This window comes from Bombina bombina, chromosome 6, assembly GCF_027579735.1.
Source record: "Bombina bombina isolate aBomBom1 chromosome 6, aBomBom1.pri, whole genome shotgun sequence".
Lineage (NCBI taxonomy): Eukaryota > Metazoa > Chordata > Amphibia > Anura > Bombinatoridae > Bombina > Bombina bombina.
This window is the reverse complement of record NC_069504.1, coordinates 532,584,249-532,603,993: the sequence shown is the minus strand read 5'-3', so window position 1 is coordinate 532,603,993 and position 19,745 is coordinate 532,584,249. Positions and strand designations below refer to the sequence as shown.

General features: G+C 37.1%; 1 protein-coding gene across 2 annotated transcripts in view; it reads right to left on the bottom strand.

The window, feature by feature from the left end:
- The window catches only part of COPS2 (COP9 signalosome subunit 2), a 59,837-nt gene extending 41,137 nt beyond the window's left edge, over positions 1 to 18,700 (bottom strand). For both annotated transcript variants that reach the window (XM_053717455.1, XM_053717456.1), the window contains exons 1-4: positions 18,591 to 18,700; positions 13,588 to 13,701; positions 12,553 to 12,630; positions 11,414 to 11,539 (exon numbers count right to left, since the gene is read on the bottom strand). In XM_053717455.1, coding sequence (XP_053573430.1) covers positions 11,414 to 11,539; positions 12,553 to 12,630; positions 13,588 to 13,701; positions 18,591 to 18,644 — 372 coding nt within the window. In that variant the 5' untranslated portion in view covers positions 18,645 to 18,700. The remainder of the gene's footprint in view (positions 1 to 11,413; positions 11,540 to 12,552; positions 12,631 to 13,587; positions 13,702 to 18,590) is intronic.
- Positions 18,701 to 19,745: the final 1,045 nt, after the last annotated feature.

Below are 19,745 nucleotides of genomic sequence, written 5' to 3'. Positions count from 1 at the left end.
AGCCACGTGTAATTGAAGAGAAAAAAGTCAAATTTGTTACACAAAGAAATAAATCCTGGTTTATCTTTATTTGTTAAAGTTATTTTTATAAACATTATCTAAAACAATTAACAAACCCCTAAACAAAAAATGCTCTATTTCAAAGCCATGTGATGCATAGAATTAAAGATAACATATTAAAGACTAGTCCTAAAGCCTGTTTACACGGGCCATTTTTTGCAGTACAGCGGTCCCACCCCTTGCTCTCTCTCCCCCCTCTCTTTTGCGCTCTCTCCCTCCCTCTCTTTTGCGCTCTCTCCCTCCCCCCCTCTCTTTTGCGCTCTCTCCCTCCCCCCCTCTCTTTTGCTCTCTCTACCCCCTCTCTTTTGCTCTCTCTACCCCCTCTCTTTTGCTCTCTCTACCTCCTCTATTTAGCTCTTTCCTATCTCTCTCTCCCCCTCTTTCGTGCCGACCACGCCTCCCGCTCCCGTCCGACCATGCCCACTTTCGCCCCACTGCCGCAAACAGCATGTCAGGTAAGGCCAGGTGAGTTTGTCCTCGTGCTATCTCTACTGCGCATGACAGCTTCGGACAAACACACTTGGCCTTTTATATTATTGTATGTACGCAGCGCAAGAACAGAAGAACATTTAAAAAAAAAAAAAAAACCCACCTCACTTTAAATTCATTTTAAAACTAGTAGCAAGTTTGTTGGCCTTTAAAAGGACATACTAATGCAAAGAAAATGCTCTAATGTGTAATGTGAAATCAACAGTGAAATAATACAATTCTCTATGTCTAGAACCCCTCTCTTAGACCCTACAAAGGGGTTAAGCACACAGTTAAAGTAAGGTACGATTTTCAACAAAAGATGCCAAAAAGAATAAAAAAGCATTTTTTGATTATACAGGTAAATTGAAAAGTCACTTAAAATAACATGATTTATTTCAAGCAAAATAGTTTAATTCTGACTTTCATGTTACAAACGCTAGGATTGACTTTTGAAACAAATAAATAGGACTTTCATTCATGAAGTATAAGATACTTCTTTCAGAAAGCTCCTTTGTTTTAACTGATCGCAGTTCTTAGTTGCTACAGTAAAAAAACTTCACCTCTTAGGAATTTTTTTTTTTTAGCCGTGTGCTGCTGTATCAGCTAAGAACGGCGATCAGTTAAAACAAATAAAGGAGCTTTCTATATGAAGTATCTTATACTTCATGAATGAAAGTCCCCTTTATTTGTTTCAGTAGTCAATCCTATTGTTTGTAAAACGCTAGAATTTACTTTCACTTTATAGAAAGAACATACGCAGAGCAGACAGGTCTAAATTATGAAAAGCAAAAAAAAGAGGTGACATTTTCATGTGTGTCAACATAAAAGTCCAAGTCTGTCCATTTTTTTTAAAACATACTGTAAACCTGTATATTATGCTTCTGAGCCAGACTTCATGGAAGACATTGACTTACTATTTATTACTTATGATTTGGGGGAGTAGGATGGTAAATAAAAAAAACAAACTGCTCTATAATGAGATCTTTTTGACTAACAAACTCTACCATTATGGTTATACCATCTTTAAAGGGACACTGAACCCAAATTTTTTTCTTTTGCGATTCAGATAAAACATGAAATTTTAAGCAACTTTCTAATTTACTCCTTTTATCAAATTTTCTTCATTCTCTTGGTATCTTTATTTGAAATGCAAAAATGTAAGTTTAGATGCCGGCCCATTTTTGGTGAACAACCTGGGTTGTTCGATAAATTCATCAACCAATAAAAAAAGTGCTGTCCAGAGTTCTGAATCAATAAAAAAAGCTTAGATGCCTTTTTTCAAATAGAGATAGCAAGAGAACGAAGAAAAATTGATAATAGGAGTAAATTATAAAGTTGGTTAAAATTGCATGCTCTATCTAAATCACGAAAGAAAAAAAATTGGGTTCAGTATCCCTTTAAGTACTGAAAATTAAAAAAACAACAACACAATCTTAACCCTGTGCTGCCACTCAATATTGGCTTGTAGTCTGTAAAGGTGGTTATGGAGGCCAGCAAGTGGCAGGTTTTCTATTTTCTCTTTAATGGGACGTTATAATGGTTCTTGAAGAAAGAAACATTCAAAAGATTATACTTTCATTTAAATATTTACAATAAACAATTTTTGTTTTAAGTCGTTTTTATGATATTTACCTTTATAATGTGTCTGCGTTCCACTGCCCACTGAAACTGTTCATTTGCAGCCCAATAAACAGTGGAATATGACGACCTGCCAGTGCCACTGAACATGCGCATATTAGATAAGCGGCCATTTTTCCTACATCTGCAGTGTCCCAGGCTAGGCAGAGCAGAAGAATGTGTGGTCGGAAAGATCAAGAGTTTCCTGCATATTAAACACCAGACAGTTTATATCCGCAAATCCTATCATTGCAGACTTCCCTACACATAACATTCTCTCTTCTGCATGTTGCACCATATTGCTTTGTTTTGAGAAACAGCTTTACAGCAAACCGGTAAGAAACTATCCTTCACGCGACTTCTCAGGTGTCATCTGAACATTTACAACCTTAGTTGATTCACTTCACATGCAGTTCTGAAGTAAATCAAACAAGGCTATCAAAATTTCAAATGATCCCCTGTGCAGACATGTGTGAATGATCATTTCTTCTCGGTGTGGCAGCTGCTGTAAAAGCTGCTTCAAAAAATAAAAAAGTAATACAGTGCTGAATGCAGAAGAGAAAAGGTTATGTGCAGGGAAGTCGGCAATGATATGAGGTTTAGCGAACTTCTTCCTGTACTTTTGAGATGCAAAAATATTATGCTCCCTAAACAGTGAACTTTTCTGCTTTTTGACAGCACCATGTGTAACAGTAGATGCCTAAATATGCGCTTGCGGAAATTCACTGTCATGGCACCAGCAGGGAAAGCCGCCCCTTGAGATTAGGGGGCGGTTTGACATAATGGACTATTTTCATTAAAAAGAGGTAAATAATTTTTTTACTGCCTTATTTCACAAATAAGCTTCATGCTCATACCATATATGCTGAAAAATAAATGTTTGCTTTAAAAAAATATTTAAAGGATCATGGAAGTAAAAATTAACACTTCATGATTTAGACGAAGTAAGAATAACTGATACAAGTAAAATGGAATTTATATTTTTTTTTTACCTCTAGCAAATTTACCTCTCTCGCTTAGGGCCTATTAGAATATCTAGCCTGAGCGGCGAGGTTTTGAATATCAGGCCCTTGTCTTTCTTAAAGGGACAGTCTAGGCCAAAATAAACTTTCATGATTCAGATAGAGCATGTAATTTTAAACAAATTTTCCAATTTACTTTTATCACCAATTTTGCTTTGTTCTCTTGGTATTCTTAGTTGAAAGCTTAACCTAGGAGGTTCATAAACTAATTTCTTAGACCTTGAAGCCCACCTCTTTCAGATTGAATTTTAACAGTTTTTCACCACTAGAGGGTGTTAGTTCACGTATTTCATATAGATAACTTCTCGTGCACGAGAAGTTATCTGGGGGCAGACACTGATTGGCTAGACTGCAAGTCTGTCAAAAGAACTGAAAAAAGGGGCAGTTTGCAGAGGCTTAGATATAAGATAATCACAGAGGTTAAAAGTATATTATTATAAAATGTGTTCGTTATGCAAAACTGGGAAATGGGTAATAAAGGGATGATCTATCTTTTAAAACAATAAAAATTCTGGTGCAGACTGTCCCTTTAAGGTCTATGGTCTGGCGAGATTATCTAAGAAGGCTGGTTAGTACTGCAAGTTTAGAAAGGCAAATTTTGAGAGAAATTTCTCTCACTATGCAGGGCTTTGGATGTAAATAAAAGACATACATTATAAGGCTAAAAAAAAAAAAAAAATAATAATAAAAAAAAATTGTGCGATTTCTCTCGAAGATGGCTATGACTATGGTTGAATAGCCGAAAACATGTCTGCTGTCTATGGCGCGAAACTTTGAAAATAGTAATGATAATGAAATAAAGGAACTGTTTTATTTTACGCTGACTGATGTGAGAAGTTATTACAGAAGTCTCTGGGTTTGCAAGATTCTTTAAGAGATCTTGCTAGAAATATAAAGGGCCTTGTGGAACCATTCAAAAAACAGAATTTATGCTTACCTGATAAATTACTTTCTCCAACGGTGTGTCCGGTCCACGGTGTCATCCTTACTTGTGGGATATTCTCTTCCCCAACAGGAAATGGCAAAGAGTCCCAGCAAAGCTGGTCACATGATCCCTCCTAGGCTCCGCCCACCCCAGTCATTCGACCGACGGACAGGAGGAAATATATATAGGAGAAACCATATGATACCGTGGTGACTGTAGTTAGAGAAAATAATTCATCAGACCTGATTAAAAAACCAGGGCGGGCCGTGGACCGGACACACTGTTGGAGAAAGTAATTTATCAGGTAAGCATAAATTCTGTTTTCTCCAACATTGGTGTGTCCGGTCCACGGCGTCATCCTTACTTGTGGGAACCAATACCAAAGCTTTAGGACACGGATGAAGGGAGGGAGCAAATCAGGTCACCTAAATGGAAGGCACCACGGCTTGCAAAACCTTTCTCCCAAAAATAGCCTCCGAAGAAGCAAAAGTATCAAATTTGTAAAATTTGGCAAAAGTGTGCAGTGAAGACCAAGTCGCTGCCTTACATATCTGGTCAACAGAAGCCTCGTTCTTGAAGGCCCATGTGGAAGCCACAGCCCTAGTGGAGTGAGCTGTGATTCTTTCAGGAGGCTGCCGTCCGGCAGTCTCATAAGCCAATCGGATAATGCTTTTAAGCCAAAAGGAAAGAGAGGTAGAAGTCGCTTTTTGACCTCTCCTTTTACCAGAATAAACAACAAACAAGGAAGATTGTAACAAACGTTCCTTCTTTGAAACTGGATTCGGACACAAAGAAGGTAAAACTATCTCCTGGTTAATATTTTTGTTGGAAACAACTTTCGGAAGAAAACCAGGCTTAGTACGCAAAACCACCTTATCTGCATGGAACACCAGATAGGGCGGAGAACACTGCAGAGCAGATAACTCAGAAACTCTTCTAGCAGAAGAAATTGCAACCAAAAACAAAACTTTCCAAGATAGTAACTTAATATCTACGGAATGTAAGGGTTCAAACGGAACCCCTTGAAGAACTGAAAGAACTAGATTTAGACTCCAGGGAGGAGTCAAAGGTCTGTAAACAGGCTTGATCCTAACCAGAGCCTGAACAAATGCTTGAACATCTGGCACGGCTGCCAGTCTTTTGTGAAGTAAAACAGATAAAGCAGAGATCTGTCCCTTCAGAGAACTTGCAGATAATCCTTTCACCAAACCTTCTTGTAGAAAGGATAGAATCTTAGGAATTCTTATCTTGTTCCATGGGAATCCTTTAGATTCACACCAACAGATATATTTTTTCCATATTTTATGGTAAATTTTTCTAGTTACAGGCTTTCTAGCCTGAATCAGAGTATCTATTACAGAATCTGAAAACCCACGCTTTGATAAAATCAAGCGTTCAATCTCCAAGCCGTCAGTTGGAGGGAAACCAGATTTGGATGTTCGAATGGACCCTGAACAAGAAGGTCCTGTCTCAAAGGTAGCTTCCATGGTGGAGCCGATGACATATTCACCAGGTCTGCATACCAAGTCCTGCGTGGCCACGCAGGAGCTATCAAGATCACCGAGGCCCTCTCCTGATTGATCCTGGCTACCAGCCTGGGGATGAGAGGAAACGGTGGGAATACATAAGCTAGGTTGAAGGTCCAAGGTGCTACTAGTGCATCTACTAGAGTCGCCTTGGGATCCCTGGATCTGGACCCGTAGCAAGGAACCTTGAAGTTCTGACGAGACGCCATCAGATCCATGTCTGGAATGCCCCATAATTGAGTTATTTGGGCAAAGATTTCCGGATGGAGTTCCCACTCCCCCGGATGGAATGTCTGACGACTCAGAAAATCCGCTTCCCAATTTTCCACTCCTGGGATGTGGATCGCAGACAAGTGGCAGGAGTGATCCTCCGCCCATTGAATTATCTTGGTCACTTCTTTCATCGCCAGGGAACTCCTTGTTCCCCCCTGATGATTGATATATGCAACGGTCGTCATGTTGTCTGACTGAAACCTTATGAATTTGGCCTTTGCTAGTTGAGGCCAAGCTCTGAGAGCATTGAATATCGCTCTCAGTTCCAGAATGTTTATCGGGAGAAGAGACTCTTCCCGAGACCATAGACCCTGAGCTTTCAGGGATTCCCAGACCACGCCCCAGCCCACTAGGCTGGCGTCGGTCGTGACAATGACCCACTCTGGTCTGCGGAAGCTCATTCCCTGTGACAGATTGTCCAGGGTCAGCCACCAACGGAGTGAATCTCTGGTCTTTTGATCTACTTGAATCGTCGGAGACAAGTCTGTATAATCCCCATTCCACTGTCTGAGCATGCACAGTTGTAATGGTCTTAGATGAATTCGTGCAAAAGGAACTATGTCCATTGTTGCAACCATCAATCCTATTACTTCCATGCACTGCGCTATGGAAGGACGAGGAACAGAATGAAGTACTTGACAAGAGCTTAGAAGTTTTGATTTTCTGACCTCTGTCAGAAAAATCCTCATTTCTAAGGAATCTATTATTGTTCCCAAGAAGGGAACTCTTGTTGACGGGGACAGAGAACTTTTTTCTTTGTTCACCTTCCATCCGTGAGATCTGAGAAAGGCTAGGACGATGTCCGTATGAGCCTTTGCTTTTGACAGGGACGACGCTTGAATCAGGATGTCGTCCAAGTAAGGTACTACTGCAATGCCCCTTGGTCTTAGAACCGCTAGAAGGGACCCTAGTACCTTTGTGAAAATCCTTGGAGCAGTGGCTAATCCGAATGGAAGTGCCACAAACTGGTAATGCTTGTCCAGAAAAGCGAACCTTAGGAACTGATGATGTTCCTTGTGGATAGGAATATGTAGGTACGCATCCTTTAAATCCACGGTAGTCATAAATTGATTTTCCTGGATAGTAGGTAGGATCGTTCGAATAGTTTCCATTTTGAACGATGGTACCCTGAGAAATTTGTTTAGGATCTTTAGATCCAAAATTGGTCTGAATGTTCCCTCTTTTTTGGGAACTATGAACAGATTGAAATAAAATCCCATTCCTTGTTCTCTTATTGGAACTGGATGTATCACTCCCATCTTTAACAGGTCTTCTACACAATGTAAGAATGCCTGTCTCTTTATTTGGTTTGAAGATAATTGAGACCTGTGGAACCTCCCCCTTGGGGGTAGTTCCTTGAATTCTAGGAGATAACCTTGAGAAACTATTTCTAGCGCCCAAGGATCCTGAACATCTCTTGCCCAAGCCTGAGCAAAGAGAGAAAGTCTGCCCCCCACTAGATCCGGTCCCGGATCGGGGGCTATCCCTTCATGCCGTTTTGGTAGCAGTGGTAGGCTTCTTGGCCTGCTTACCCTTGTTCCAGCCTTGCATTGGTTTCCAGGCTGGTTTGGGTTGTGAAGTATTACCCTCTTGCTTAGAGGATACAGAATTAGAGGCTGGTCCGTTTCTGCGAAATGGACGAAAATTAGGCTTATTTTTAGCCTTAAAAGACCTATCCTGTGGGAGGGCGTGGCCCTTTCCCCCAGTGATGTCTGAAATAATCTCTTTCAAATCAGGTCCAAATAATGTTTTACCTTTGAAAGGAATGTTAAGCAATTTTGTCTTGGAAGACACATCAATGACCAAGACTTTAGCCAAAGCGCTCTGCGCGCCACGATAGCAAACCCTGAATTTTTCGCCGCTAATCTAGCTAATTGCAAAGCGGCATCTAAAACAAAAGAGTTAGCCAATTTAAGTGCTTGAACTCTGTCCATAACCTCCTCATACGAAGATTCTTTACTGAGCGACTTTTCTAGTTCCTCGAACCAGAAACACGATGCCGTAGTGACAGGAACAATACATGAAATTGGTTGTAGAAGGTAACCTTGCTGTACAAAAATCTTTTTAAGCAAACCCTCTAATTTCTTATCCATAGGATCTTTGAAAGCACAACTATCTTCGATAGGAATAGTAGTGCGTTTGTTTAGAGTAGAAACCGCCCCCCCGACCTTGGGGACTGTCTGCCATAAGTCCTTTCTGGGGTCGACTATAGGAAATAATTTCTTAAATATAGGGGGGGGGGCAAAAGGTATGCCGGGCCTTTCCCTTTCTTTATTTACTATGTCCGCCACCCGCTTGGGTATAGGAAAAGCGTCGGGGGGCACCGGAACCTCTAGGAACTTGTCCATCTTACATAATTTCTCTGGAATGACCAAATTGTCACAATCATCCAGAGTAGATAACACCTCCTTAAGCAGTGCGCGGAGATGTTCTAATTTAAATTTAAATGTCACAACATCAGGTTCAGCTTGATGAGAAATTTTTCCTGAATCTGAGATTTCTCCATCAGACAAAACCTCCCTCATGGCCCCTTGAGATTGGTGTGAGGGTATGTCAGAACAGTTATCATCAGCGTCCTCTTGCTCTTCAGTGTTTAAAACAGAGCAATCGCGCTCTCTCTGATAAGTAGGCATTTTGGATAAAAGATCTGCTATGGAATTATCCATTACAGCCGTTAATTGTTGCATGGTAATAAGTATTGGCGCACTAGATGTACTAGGGGCCTCCTGTGTGGGCATAACTGGTGTAGACACAGTAGGGGATGATGTAGTATCATGTTTACGCCCCTCATTTGAGGAATCATCTTGGGCAATATCATTATCTGTGGCATTACTGTCCTTACTTTGTTTGGACACTATGGCACAATTATCACATAAATTTAAATGGGGAGACACATTGGCTTTCATACATATAGAACATAGCTTATCTGATGGTACAGACATGTTAAACAGGCTTAAACTTGTCAACAAAGCACAAAAAACGTTTTAAAATAAAACTGTTACTGTCACTTTAAATTTCAAACTGAAAACACTTTATTACTGAATACGTGAAAAAGTATGAAGGAATTGTTCAAAATTCACCAAAATTTCACCACAGTGTCTTAAAGCATTACAAGTATTGCACACCAAATTTCAGAGCTTTAACCCTTAAATTAACGGAACCGGAGCAGTTTTCAAATTTAACCCCTATGCAGTCCCAGCTATATGCTTTGCTGAGACCCAACCAAGCCCAGAGGGGAATACGATACCAAATGACGCCTTCTAGAAGCTTTTTTAGTGATTCTTAGATCCTCACACATGCATCTGCATGCCTTGCTCTCCAAAAACAACTGCGCAGTAATGGCGCGAAAATGAGGCCGAGTCTATAACTAGAAAGGCCCCCAGACTAAAAAAGGTGTCCAACACAGTGCCTGCCGTTTTTTAAACGTTCCCCAAGATTATAATGCCAATTATAAGCTACAATCTGCATAATATGCCCCAATAAAGCAATCGTTTTAGCCCATAAAAATGTCTACCAGTTTTTAAGCCCTTTATTCTTTTATATTTGACTAAGAAAATGGCTTACCGGTCCCCATGAGGGGAAATGACAGCCTTCCAGCATTACATGGTCTTGTTAGAAATATGGCTAGTCATACCTTAAGCAGAAAGGTCTGCTAACTGTTTCCCCCAACTGAAGTTACTTCATCTCAACAGTCCTGTGTGGAAACAGCAACCGATTTTAGTTACTGTCTGCTAAAATCATCTTCCTCTTACAAACAGAAATCTTCATCCTTTTCTGTTTCAGAGTAAATAGTACATACCAGCACTATTTTAAAATAACAAACACTTGATAGAAGAATAAAAACTACATTTAAACACCAAAAAACTCTTAACCATCTCCGTGGAGATGTTGCCTGTGCAACGGCAAAGAGAATGACTGAGGTGGGCGGAGCCTAGGAGGGATCATGTGACCAGCTTTGCTGGGACTCTGCCATTTCCTGTTGGGGAATAGAATATCCCACAAGTAAGGATGACGCCGTGGACCGGACACACCAATGTTGGAGAAACCAAGTTTTTACCGCTTAGAGTTGTTCATTGCATTTAAATATATCAAGGAGATGCATATATTACAATAGGACTCACAAAAAAAAAATATATAAAATTCAAAATTCTATGAAACAAATTACTTAAAAAAAAAAAAATGAAATTAAAATCTATATTTTTAAATTAGATTGAAAATCATGACAAAATTGTTCAGTATAAAACAATTTTATGGGAACATTTTTTTGAAATGATGCAGAAAAAAAACCCATTTATTGCACACAATAGATCACAATAAAACTACAATGCACACGCAAAAAAAAAAAAAAAAAAAAAGCAAAACAAAACACAAAAAAAAAACCCACAATAGTAAAATTTGTACTTTAAGCAAAATCCAAATTGCATCGTTTTTCTTACTGTAAAAGGAGTGCCTCCTCTGCTAGTGGGCTGAACAGGTGTATTTCATAGATGCAGCTGAAAACTCTCAAGCCAGGTCTCTATATATTTTCTAAACATTTAACCCCTGCAGATTTCTCAACTGAAAGGTAGCCATATTGAGCCCCATTTATCAAGGGGTCGGAGGGCCGAGATTTAAAGGGACAGTTTACTCAAATATTTTCTCCCCTTTAATTTGTTCCCAATGATCCACTTTACCTGCTGGAGTGTATTAAATTGTTTATAAGTATTTCCATTGCCCTTATATTGGCATTTGAAATAGTTTATGTAGCCTGTGGTATCCACACCTATCCTTAAAGTTTTTGGCCTCAAAGCCATGCTGTGTTAACACAGCAAGTAGAAGAAATTACACTCCCAGTGGGCTATAGAAGAGATAAGGTAATACAATGTTAATTTGCACAATGTGATAAAGTAATGAGATCCGATTACACCTAAAAGCTCAACCCATTTTATTATGGCTTCAAAACACAAAATCAGCTAATTCATATACACAAATAAGCCTAAGAAAGCAAATTTATACGCTGCAGCTGGTAAAAAAAAGCAATTGGAAACACATGAAAGAAAAAACTAATTTTATAGTATACTGTCCATTTAAAACACTTTTTCACCTGTTATATGGCGTAAGTCAATGCTTCCTCCCCCCCCAGACTTTTCCGACCGGGGAGATTGACGGCCTTTGCTCACGTGTGATTGGCTGCTCACGTGCAGGGGGCAGCATTGGGATTAATCTAAATTTACATTGTTTGTAATTCTTACCAAATATAAAGTCCTGCAAACAGCACTAATTAGGATAAACAGTAACTATAAGGAAAAATTACTCAAGGTTGACCCCTAGTGGTCTTTTATATTAAGTGTTTGGTCCCAGGTTTTGTTGCTTTTATGGCTACAAATTCCCAACTAGATGGCATGTGAAACAGCATGTCTCCAAGTGTGCATTTTAATGTAAAGCCCTCATAATGACGATAGCTTTTTTTTAGGTTTTTGCACATAAAAAAAAGCTTTCAAGATATAAGACAAACAAATATTAAGCAGTGAATAACTAACCTGCTTGGAAGTAGAAATATAATCAAGAATAGAGTTAATTGATTTTTCAGAGTAATTTCTTGTAACTGCACTCCGAATATATGTTAGCAGTTGCTTGTATCTGTTCATCATTTCAGGGAAGTTAGTCTATGAAGAAAAAAAAAACTATTATAAAAACATTTGCAGTGGAAAGAAAAAAAAACTAAATCAATGTATCTAGTGAGACATTAGATGTTTGTAATTCTTAGAGATTAAAAACCTGTCCACCTGTTTGTTGATCCAAAGTGAAGACATTTAAATTGAAAAGAATCACTTCTTAGGGAAAAAAGGAAAACTGAGCAATCAAGCATTTTCAATTTGGCAGCATTAAAAGGCAAAACGAATAATAATCTACATTTGTTTTTTTAAATCAAAACAAAGTAATTTGCATTTTACTATTCAAGGGACATCGCTTTGCTAAAATGACATGCTCTACTTTTTAACCTCTGCAGAACTTTGTGAAAAGAGGTTAAAAAAAACATAGATAAGATCCAGCTTGGAGAATATAGAGAACTGCTAGTCCCAAGCAGGAAATGGCCTGTGATTCAATCTGCAGTGGCTGTCTAACATCAGCACCAATCACCAGCTGTGTTATGCATCACCTGCAGCTCCCAAGTGGAACCTTGGCATGGGTTAAACACAGAGTTTCACTGCGAGTAGTGCAAAAGTTTTACTCTAACTTATTAAAGCACCTCATTTTTACACTGTCCCTTTAAGAGTCTCTATAAAGCTACAGCCGTTAAATGTTAAAAATCGAATTTACCAAGTGAGCACTGTTTACCTTAGCACAGCAAATCTTACAATTACAAAAAGACCCACCCCCACTAAAACAAATACACACCCCAGTAACTACATAATAATTCAAATAACTTTAACAAGAGATAATAGAAGCAATTGTTGGAATAAACTTGTTGTATATACACACAAAGCATCCAAATGGTCACTGAAACGGGAAAATAAATTGTAAGTATATATTCAAAATTACAGGATAAAAACAGAAACAGTTATATGGGGTGAATATAAAAACAAAATTGTAGAGAACAGAATAATATATATATATTTTTTAAACTAAAAAAAGAAGATCAACAGACTACATGCAGAGATGAAGTACTAATTTGTACCAATTTGAAGTTTATTTTGATCATCTGCTTCAGAGCCTTGAACCCCCATTCTCCTTTTTCACCTTCAAGTTCCAAAACCTATTAAAAATACAAAATATATATATATAAAAAAAAAAAAAAAAAAGGGGATGTACAAATACACAAAAACAGAAATAATTTAGAATATTATGTAATGGTTATCAAATGTGAGGAAAAAAAGAAAAGGGGAATGAACAGAAGTAATAAAAAAGGTACAACTATTTGCATATAGTAAGAAAGATAAAATGACAAATTATGGGCTAGATTACAAGTGGAGTGCACATTAGTGATAGCGCCCGTGCATTAACTTCGCTAAAAGTAAGATTTTTGTGCATGGCCGGGTTACAAGGAACCCAAACTTTGAATATCGCGCCCGCATAAACGTATTACCCCATAGGCTTCAATGGAGTGTGAAAAGTTGAAAGAAAAAAAAAAAGCTTAATACCCATAGTCGCATGCAAACCCGATCGTGTTTAACTAAGTGCACTAATCCAACATGAAATATGAATATATCACATTCCAATGTTCTTCACGTTTTTATTGGTGAAATAGACCTATCAATCTAATCTTTATAGGTATAGATATATACAGGAATAATGAGAAAAGCCCTACCCGATTGGCTGTCCTGAAGCCATAGTTGCTTCCTAAATGGGATCGCAGACTGGAGAGTGTGCCTAGCATCATAGGCACTCCCCTTCACCCATCATTGAAAACACGCAATCGCATGAACTTTTGCTTCATTTCAATTTTTACTTATTTGTAGACAAATAAGTCCCGGCAGGAAGGGGTTAAAAATACTTAGAACATATTCCCCTATGTGAAGAACATTGTGCTCAAATGAACGCGTTTCCTTTCAACTGGTAATACACGCAGACAGCTGAGATAAACCCCTTATAGGTTGCGTGCAACTGTTAGCGCATGACTTGTAGTCTAGCCTTATATTTATAGCCATATGTATAATTTGAAAGAAAATAATGTTCTCTCTATGTCTTTAATAAGTAAGATCCTGTTACCAACCTTCTGAAAGCTGCTGAGTGCTGCTTTTGGGTCATCTTCCTTCAAAGCCTTGGAGTTGTAATACTGATTTTCCAAATCAACATTAGGTTCGGAATTACTGTCTTCAGAGTACTCCTATGATAAAAAAAATAAAAAAATAATGTAAACGGTATGTTAAATGAAATCATGAGTTAAAGCGATACTAAACCCAAATTTGCTATTTTATGTAGCCACCAATCAGCAAGTGCTATCCAGGGTTCTAAACCAAAAAAAATTCCGGCTCACAAGGTTTCATTCCTGCTTTTCAAATAAAGATACCAAGAGAATGAATAACAATTGATAATAGGAGTAAATTAGAAAGTTGCTTAAAATTGTATGCTCTGTCGGAATCATGAAAGAACATCAGGCTCCTAATAAGTTTGATAAAGTATAAACTAGCAATAAAGCTCCATCTCCATTAATTTTTGTCCACCCCTACAAAAAAAAAAAAAAAAAAAAAAAAAAGTTTATAATTATTAATGTGTGTATAAATTACTGTCATCTCTGTATTTTGGCTACCTCCTACATTTCATATAAATTTGTCAACTCTATTATAAAAAATAAACTATTTGATGTATACAACCACATAAAAGAAATGAATGACTATTTATGTTTTACAGCTGAGGTATCAAACAGACTACACACAATTTACCCAGTACTGGTCTGGAGTTATTTTAATTACTTTTATATAGCAAAGGAATAACCTAGCTATTAAAGAGCCTTTATAAAGACCCTGCAATGCTATGTGTTTAACTTGTGCAAATTGATTAAGCACATAGCTAAAGGTACTGCTTGGGAGCTGCAGAGGGCTGCTGGTCCCGAGCTCTAACAAATTAGAGCATGTGTTTTCCCCCCACTATAATCACCCTTCAAACTGAAATAAATACCATATGCAAACAAAAAATAAAATGTCATTACAAACATTGAAATGAAGAAAGGAAACGTTCTCCTTTTTATTTCACATTTGAATTCATGACTTGCCTTCCCATGTACTGTACTAGTATTTGATATTTGCCTTAATATTTAAAAAAAAAAAATAAAAAAAAAAAATATATATATATATATATATATATATATATATATATATATATATATATATATATATATATATATATATATATATTTTTTTATTTATTATTAAAAGAAAACTAAAGAGCAGTTACGTTTGAGAAGAGATTAAGGCCATGATCTCTAAAAGAAACTAACCTCCTACCTGTTAAAAGAAACACATACACACACAAAATGAAGTTACTAAGCAATACATTACAAAATACATCTCAAAAATTAAATGTTGAGTATATTTATATGGTCTGTGCTGTGGTCACTCAAAAAAAAAAAAAATGTAAAAAAAGAGATCATGCATACCTCACATGGCTTATGCTTTGTATGCAAAATAGTGGACAATGCCGTTAAACACATTGAAAACTTAAAGGGACACTGAACCAAAATTTTTCTTTTGTGATTCAGATAGAGCATGCAATTTTAAGCAACTTTCTAATTTACTCCTATTAGCAAATGTTCTTCATTATCTTGGTATCTTTATTTGAAAAGCAAGAATGTAAGTTTAGATGGCGGCCCATTTTGGTGAACATACTGGGTTGTTCTTGTTGATTGGTGGATAAATTAATCCACCAATAAACAAGTGCTGTCCAAGGTTCTGGACTTTTTTTTTCAAATAAAGATAGCAAGAGAACAAAGAAAAATTGATAATAGGAGTAAATTAGAAAGTTCCTTAAAATTGCATGCTCTATCTGAATAACGAAAGAAAACATTTGGGTTGAGTGTCCCTTTAAGATAGTTAATCGGAATAACTAATTGCTCTCCACTTTTTGGAAAATAAACATAAGGTAAGAGACTTTGTATTTATTATTAATAACCTGAATCACTTCTACATAGAGGTGTCCAAGTAAAGAAACTTCTGTCTGTACGCAAGGTGTCGCACTGCGTCGTCCCAAGTACATTGTGGTCCAAGAGACAACCTTACAAGGGGTTATGACAGTAATCCAAAGTGGAATACATATATGGGAATAATCAACAGATGTATTTAAAAATGTATATTAGCGGTTTAAATATTGCAAAAAAAGGTGTAAAGTTAGTGTCTATAAAGCAATGGGTCATATTAAACTGAGGTTCCCTTCTGTGATGTGGCCAATTAGGGACAGTTATAAATGGGTCACTAGAGTCCAGCTAATGACTGTGTGTAATTTCAGTGTTTATAGGGACATGAAACCCAAACATTTTCTTTCATAATTCAGATAGAGATTACAATTTTAAATAACATTGCTATTTACTTATATTATCCAAATTTGCTTCATTCTTTATGTATCCTTTGTTAAAGAACTAGCAATGCACATGGTAGAGCCAATAAAACGAGACATTAATGTGCAGCCACCAATCAGCAGCTACCGAGCCTATTATATATGCTTTTCAATAAATGATATAAAGAGAATGCTGCAAATTAGAGAGTAAAATTAGAAAGTTGTTAAAAATGCCATGTGCTTTCTGAACCATGAAAGAAAAAAAAAATTGTCTTTCATGTCCCTTTAAGTCTGGAGTAACTGTAAGCCAATAATTTTCAGAAATGAATATCAGGGGGAAAAAACCCCAAAATAAATAAAAAGTATATTGCAAGCTTTGTTTTTTTAATACTAGATATAATTGCATATTACCATAATTAAACATTACTATCTCAAAGAACTTATTGCGCCTTCAAATGGTGTTTTACCATCTCTGTTTGAACCTTTAGCATGACTATGGTTGTGGCAATTCTGCAGGAAAGCAACTATGGCAACTTGACGGTGTGACAGCTGGTAGCAAATTGTTCTTGAAGCATTTGTTTTATGTAAATACTAAGGCATTGTTTGTCTTCTATGTTTTTACAGAATATCTGGTTGCTGACACATTAAATGTTCTTACGGTAAAAATGTATATTTGCAACACCATATTACCTGTGATGCTAAGGTAACCCATTATGCTAATTAAACATTCACATTATCATTTATTAAGTATGCAGATTATATAAACACCACTTTATCAATGGATCAGTCCCAACATGTACTTTTATTCGGTAGTATGTGTATATATATATATATATATATATATATATATATATATATATATACACACACACACATACAGTATATAGATAGATGGATAGATAGTGTGTGTGTATTCTCCAACATATTGCACCAACATTTATTTAGTTTAAATAGTATGCCTTATAATTAACTATTCAGATTCAGCACAGAGAAATTAAAATATACAGTTCACAGGTATGAAATTCAATTGATGAGAAACACTGGATTTTTTTTAAAACATGCTAGTCAAAACTGGAGTTTCCATGAGTGGATTTGTTTTCAATATAAGCATTTTTAAACATGTATTAAATGTTTCTAGTAAAATATCACTTTTTAAAAGATCATAAGGGTTCAGGGAGTTTAAGAGACTAGCGTTTAAAGGGACACTGAACCAAAATATTTTATTTTGTGATTCAGATAGAGCATGCAATTTTAAGCAACGTTCTAATTCACTCATATTATGAAATGTTCTTCACTCTTGGCATCTTTATTTGAAAAGCAAGAATGTAAGTTTAGATGCTGGCCCATTTTTGGTGAACAACCTGGGTTGTTCTTGCAGATTGGTGGATAAATTCACCCACCAATAAACAAGTGCTGTCTAGAGTACTAAACAAAAAATTGGCTGGCTCCTTAGCTTAGATGCCTTCTTTTTCAAATAAAGATAGCAAGAGAATGAAGAAAAGTTGATAATAGGAGGAAATTAGAAAGTTGCATGGTCTTTCTGAATCACAAAAGAAAAAATGTGGGTTCAGTGTCCCTTTAATGTAAGGGATGTCATTTAAAAAAATATATGTTCTATATCATTTTTGTGTGTGTTTTAAAACTAATGTTCCTGTACTAAGAAATAAAATATATTGTTTTAGTACTTGTGAGGGTTGTCACTATCCACAAATAAAGCAGTAGGAGTTCAGTTTATAAGCTAGGGTACATCCGGGCCCTACAGTTCAGTTTTACAACATGCACTGGTTGCTTCAAACTTTTTTAATGCAACAAAAAGTGCTCTTCCACATGCAGTATAGTCATTTTAATTAGTTTATGAGTTTACAGTCATTTTATGTAACAACAGACAGTGTAATACAACAGTCACAACTCATTGGGTGCTGGCAAGCACAAAGAGAAGTGGGAGATTTACAGGTGAAGACCATTTATTGAATAGTATTAAAAACATTTTGGAAATGTATTTTAAATTCTAAAACATGGGTAAATAATACATTATTTCAAAAGAGGAAAGTAAATATAAACAAAGATAGCATTTGGCAAAATAGGAGTACTCATATATGGGCTCAAGTAATTTGTATGTATGTTTTTTTCACAAACATAAAAAAACACACTGCACTATTATTTTAGTAACGTTTTTATTATGTATTAAACTATTACTTTAGTAAGCATATTTTATAGCAAACAAATCTCACTGACAAAAGCATCAGTGATTTCCAATAACAAACCAAGTGCATTCTTTACATATGTATCTAAATTACATTTACACGTCAAACGCCTCGTCTATCGGGGAATGCAAGATCACCGGCTACTATAGGAATCCGTGACGAGCAATACACAGGGTACAGGTTCTCGCACAACGTAAACAGATACATCGCATGGACCAACGGGCCTTAACAGGCCACTCAAGAGCCTATACGAAAATGCAAAATAAGTAACTGGTGGGTCAATGCTCATCTTGCAATGACAGGTATCACGTGAATCAATGCTGTCATCTCTCGTTCATCTATCAATGCTCACTGTCACCTCGCTAGTCCCTGTGCTGTCACAAGTCCCATCACAGGTACGGACACATAGGAAGGGGGAAGTAGCTGCTGAGTGTCCCGCCAAGTAACTTCCTCCACCGCAAATAGCGAAGAGGACAATAAAAATGCCTCCTCCCAGAGAAACCCGCATAGCATCACAACCTACCAAGTCATAATCTTCCTCATCATCGCACATGAAGTCATCCTCCATGTCAGACATCTTGGCCGGGAAACTGGAGCCAAGGGCCTCCCAGAATTCTCTGCGTCCGCCGGAATTATTTGCTCTCCCGGAACTGCCTGTTTGCCGCACTCTGTATCCGGGGGAAGCCAAATCATTGTCACAATTAGGTAGGAGGCTGAGTTGGCTGCTAAGTTAGGGATGCCCTTAGCAACCACCATAGCAACAGCGACGTTAGGAGCTGTTAGTTGTTTACTATAAAATTAATTGTGCCCAATCGTTGACAACAAATCAGATAAAATAAAAGGCGTGTTAACATTACAAGCTAAATGATAAAGTAATGCAGTATATTTATATAATTTACTAGTTAACCCTGGGACTTTCTAAACTGCATTTAAAACCGTGGGTTTTAAACCATGCAATGTTCTTATTTAGGTCCATGAAAAGTGAGGAGCAGAGCCCTAATTAACACACATGACACAATGCATTCAGACACAATTTGCCCCCACTATTGTCAGTAGCCACAAGGAGGAATTATCTGCCTTGAAATGAAAGTACACTCATCTAGTGTGTTGATTGTCTGGAATAATGAAACTTGAACTTGAGTGAGTGAAGTGTCAATGAATCAGAAGAAAGTCTTGAGAGATGCCTGCTGAAAAGGAAATTAAACCCAAACATTTTCTTTCATGATTGCGACAGAACATTCAATTTTAAACAACTTTCTAATTTACTTCTATTGTAAATTGTTGTTCGTTCTCTTGGTATCTTTTGTTGAAAAGCAGAAATGTATGCTTAGGAGCTGGTGTTCTGTCAGATTTTTCTACCTAAAAAACAGAGGCAGAGCAATATCCTTTTAAATAATACTTAAAGTGATGGTAAACTCACTATAATGACAATGTTATTTCCTAAAGCTTTTATTACACATATACCTTGTATACTCTTATTTCTTTACTAATCAATGCTTAAGACAGAGTAAATTACTTTTTTTATTTGCAGGATTGCCTGTCCCTGGCCGCCTCCGTGAAAAAATACTGATTGTGAAATTTGATTGACATATGGCGCATCCAATAGCAGATGCACCATACGCCCTATGTATTTGATCTTCAGCACGCTCCCGTGCCGCTGCTTTGAGGGCTCTAAATT